Here is a 2,926-nt window from a genome sequence, read left to right as displayed (position 1 = left end):
CTTCAATTACTTATGAGCGATCTGGAGGAAGAAGGCATTTTTGTAAAATCTGAGACAGCAAAAACACAAATTCTGAGTTCCCATGAAATCCTCCCTTGTTTATCAAGAGATTCTCAGTGTGTGTGAGAACAGGACTATGCTCTTGATTTAGAGCCAACTCAAGAACTGGGTTGAAACAGGCTAATTTTATTGTTGAGGGGAGGTGAGGGTTAACAGCAGCAGAGTTGACAAGGTGGTGGTTTTGCATTTTCAATTTGCTGCTTTTATTACTTCAACTTTTATTAAGATTGTAGAGACATGTCCGTTTCTCCCCACATCCCCTACAGTTCTTAAACAAATATTCTGAGTTATGCCATTAATTTTTAATCCTCTCCTTTTACTTCTTGCAGTTCTTGTGTGATTGGTGAAAATAAGCCTACGCTGCAGGGATACAAGAGGAACAACAGTCTGAGGTAGGGCTTGGAGCTGGAGTTTGTTTCTCAGTACAATTGTAGGGAAGGTCAAGACTCTCAATCAGCCAGGTTCTTCCACTCATCCTCAGGGAAAGTCTGCAAAGTCTGGGGGTTGAGACCACCCGTGTGAGGCCCCTTTTAAAACGGGGTGGAGGGGCTAAGTGATTTTTTTTTTTTTGCCACATTTAGGTTCTTCCTTTTCTCCTTTCACATCCGTGTATTTCAAAACCATTTTCTGGTGAAGCTCAGGAATGTTTTCTTATGAGACACAAGAATGCTGGTTCCTGTATCCTGTTAATTAAAAAATAAAAAAAGGAACAGCAGATTTAATGTGGTGCTTAGTGCTTTTCCCACTGTAATGTTGTTATGATGACAAAGCCAGCATAAGTGACAGGATTAATTCCATATGTTACAGATGGATACATTCTTCCAAAATATTTTTGTGACTAGAGTTACGTATGCAAGCAGTAGAGTCAAGCCATATGTTGTGATCAAAAGCTGAGCTGGTGTTAAATTATATTTGTGAATGTAATTGCAATTTACAGTGTAATTGCAGTTTGCAGTTGTCACTGAACAGACTTCTGCTTTGTAGTGAAAGGATAATATGTGACTGTGAATGTTTTAAACTTTGCACTGTAAAGCTGTTGTACTTTTTGATCTTACTTCATGAAATGTATGGTAAGTTTTGCCTTGCCTTCAGTGGGGCCAAGCTAAGACAGCAGGATTTATTATCTGAAAATTAGTGTTTGGTATAATGGAATGCAAGAAGAAATTAATTACTCTTGTTGAAAGCTTTTAACAGTTGGATGTGCTTTGTACAGTCCTGTTTTAAATCCCACCAGGTTAAATACAAAGTAAATAAACCAATCATTCTAGCTCAAAATCTGACATCCTTCAGGAAAGCTTGGCTGCTTGCTTGCTGACTCACTAATACTGTGTTTCATTTGGAAAGCATTTGAATGATGGTGTATTCACATCCTGTCTAACTTTTTGACTTAATGTTGTTCAAGGATTCCAGATTCTCCCAATAGTCATCCTGATTCAACTTTGAATTAATATAGCTGCCTAAAGATAGTTCATAGTTGAGCTTTCCCTGATTCTTAACTCTCTTTTCTGCATTAATTCTGCCTTTTTAACATGGATGACATAGGCTGAATGACTGGGATTGTTTGAGTTCTACGCATGGCTTTTAAAACCTACCTGTTAGTTAAAAATAAGAAAGGTTTTATTAGCCAAAGACCTGCTGCATGTAATTCTAGTGATAATATTTAAAACTCAGTCTTTGAGAATCTTTTAAATTACTTTCTGACCCTTCAGAGAGTAAAACTATGCAGATGCTTTGCATCCTTTTGACTTTGATTTCTGATGTATGTAAAGTCAACATACACACTAACTTTAAGTTGGGTGAGCATATTGTAAATATGCCAACAGAATAAAATACTTGAGCAGACTCTTCTAGGATGGAAGCGTGTATTCTTGTGAGTGCTGGTTAACTTTGTCAGACTCCTGGCAGACTAATGCTTACTGGTGGTTGAGTCAAATATGCCATCTTATAAATGGAAATGGTATTACAATAATCAGTGCACATTTTGGCTTCCAACACAGAAATATACTACTGTAGTAGTGTTAAACTCGGTTCTTTTTATTCTAGAATCAGATTTTGGTACCTGCCACGTCAGGTATAATATAATCTTTTAAAACAGGCATAAAATAGTTTTTAATATGTTATTTCTCATACTTATGTAGCGAGGAGAAAGCCAGTTGTAAAACCACAGATGTCTTGAACTGTTCACACTGCTTAAATTATTTACTTGCTTGAATATTATATGTAGGTTCAAACTGAGCAAACTCACAAGGGGAAAGATGTATTAAAGCATTTCATTATAATTCCCAGCCTCTTTTTGAATTTGTTTCATACAGGCTGCTGCAGATCCAATGTCTTCCTCTGATGCACCAGAAGATGGCCCAAAGGAAACATCAAGTGTATCGCAGAATATCAGTATGTTTCTGGTTTGACTGGGAGGGGTGTATCATGTTGGAAGTTTATTAAGCTAAACGTCCATGCCTTTTCCACCCTAATAAGGATGTGGCTGTTGGCACACAAGAGAGATGGGAATGAGGTCATATCTGACTTAATCTGTTCGTGATTTGTAGAAAAGCCCAGTTGTATAAACCAAATTTGGAAGGAACAATGACAGCAATTGTCAGTTTGCTGCTCACATGCTCTCAAAAGAAAGTAAATGGTTTGTGATTTAATAGATCTTTTTGGCTATTGTTTTAAGCTCAGTTGTTGCTCTCTAAGCCAGAGATGTATAAGTATGTATTTGCTTCAACATTCTGGCATCTAGTGTTGTGATGTTGAATAAGTTTTCCAAGTGGAATACTTTCCCCATGCTAGTATGATAATGTTTTGATATGAAAGCCAAGCCTGCAGGATGTGGGAATAGAAGTATCCAAGCCAAAACTGTCTTGTG

At 37.2% G+C, this 2,926-nt stretch overlaps 1 protein-coding gene across 1 annotated transcript in view; it reads left to right on the top strand.

Annotated features, from left to right (window-relative positions):
• Positions 1-434: 434 nt before the first annotated feature.
• Positions 435-2,926, top strand: part of TRABD (TraB domain containing) — a gene marked incomplete at its 3' end in the record, with an annotated part of 15,067 nt that continues 12,575 nt past the window's right edge. The window contains exons 1-2 of the mRNA XM_010012464.1: positions 435-452; positions 2,373-2,451. Coding sequence (XP_010010766.1) covers positions 2,388-2,451 — 64 coding nt within the window. The remainder of the gene's footprint in view (positions 453-2,372; positions 2,452-2,926) is intronic.

The sequence above is a fragment of the Nestor notabilis genome, unplaced genomic scaffold (assembly GCF_000696875.1).
Source record: "Nestor notabilis isolate BGI_N333 unplaced genomic scaffold, ASM69687v1 scaffold4734, whole genome shotgun sequence".
NCBI lineage: Eukaryota > Metazoa > Chordata > Aves > Psittaciformes > Psittacidae > Nestor > Nestor notabilis.
This window is presented reverse-complemented; position numbering and strand designations above follow the sequence as displayed.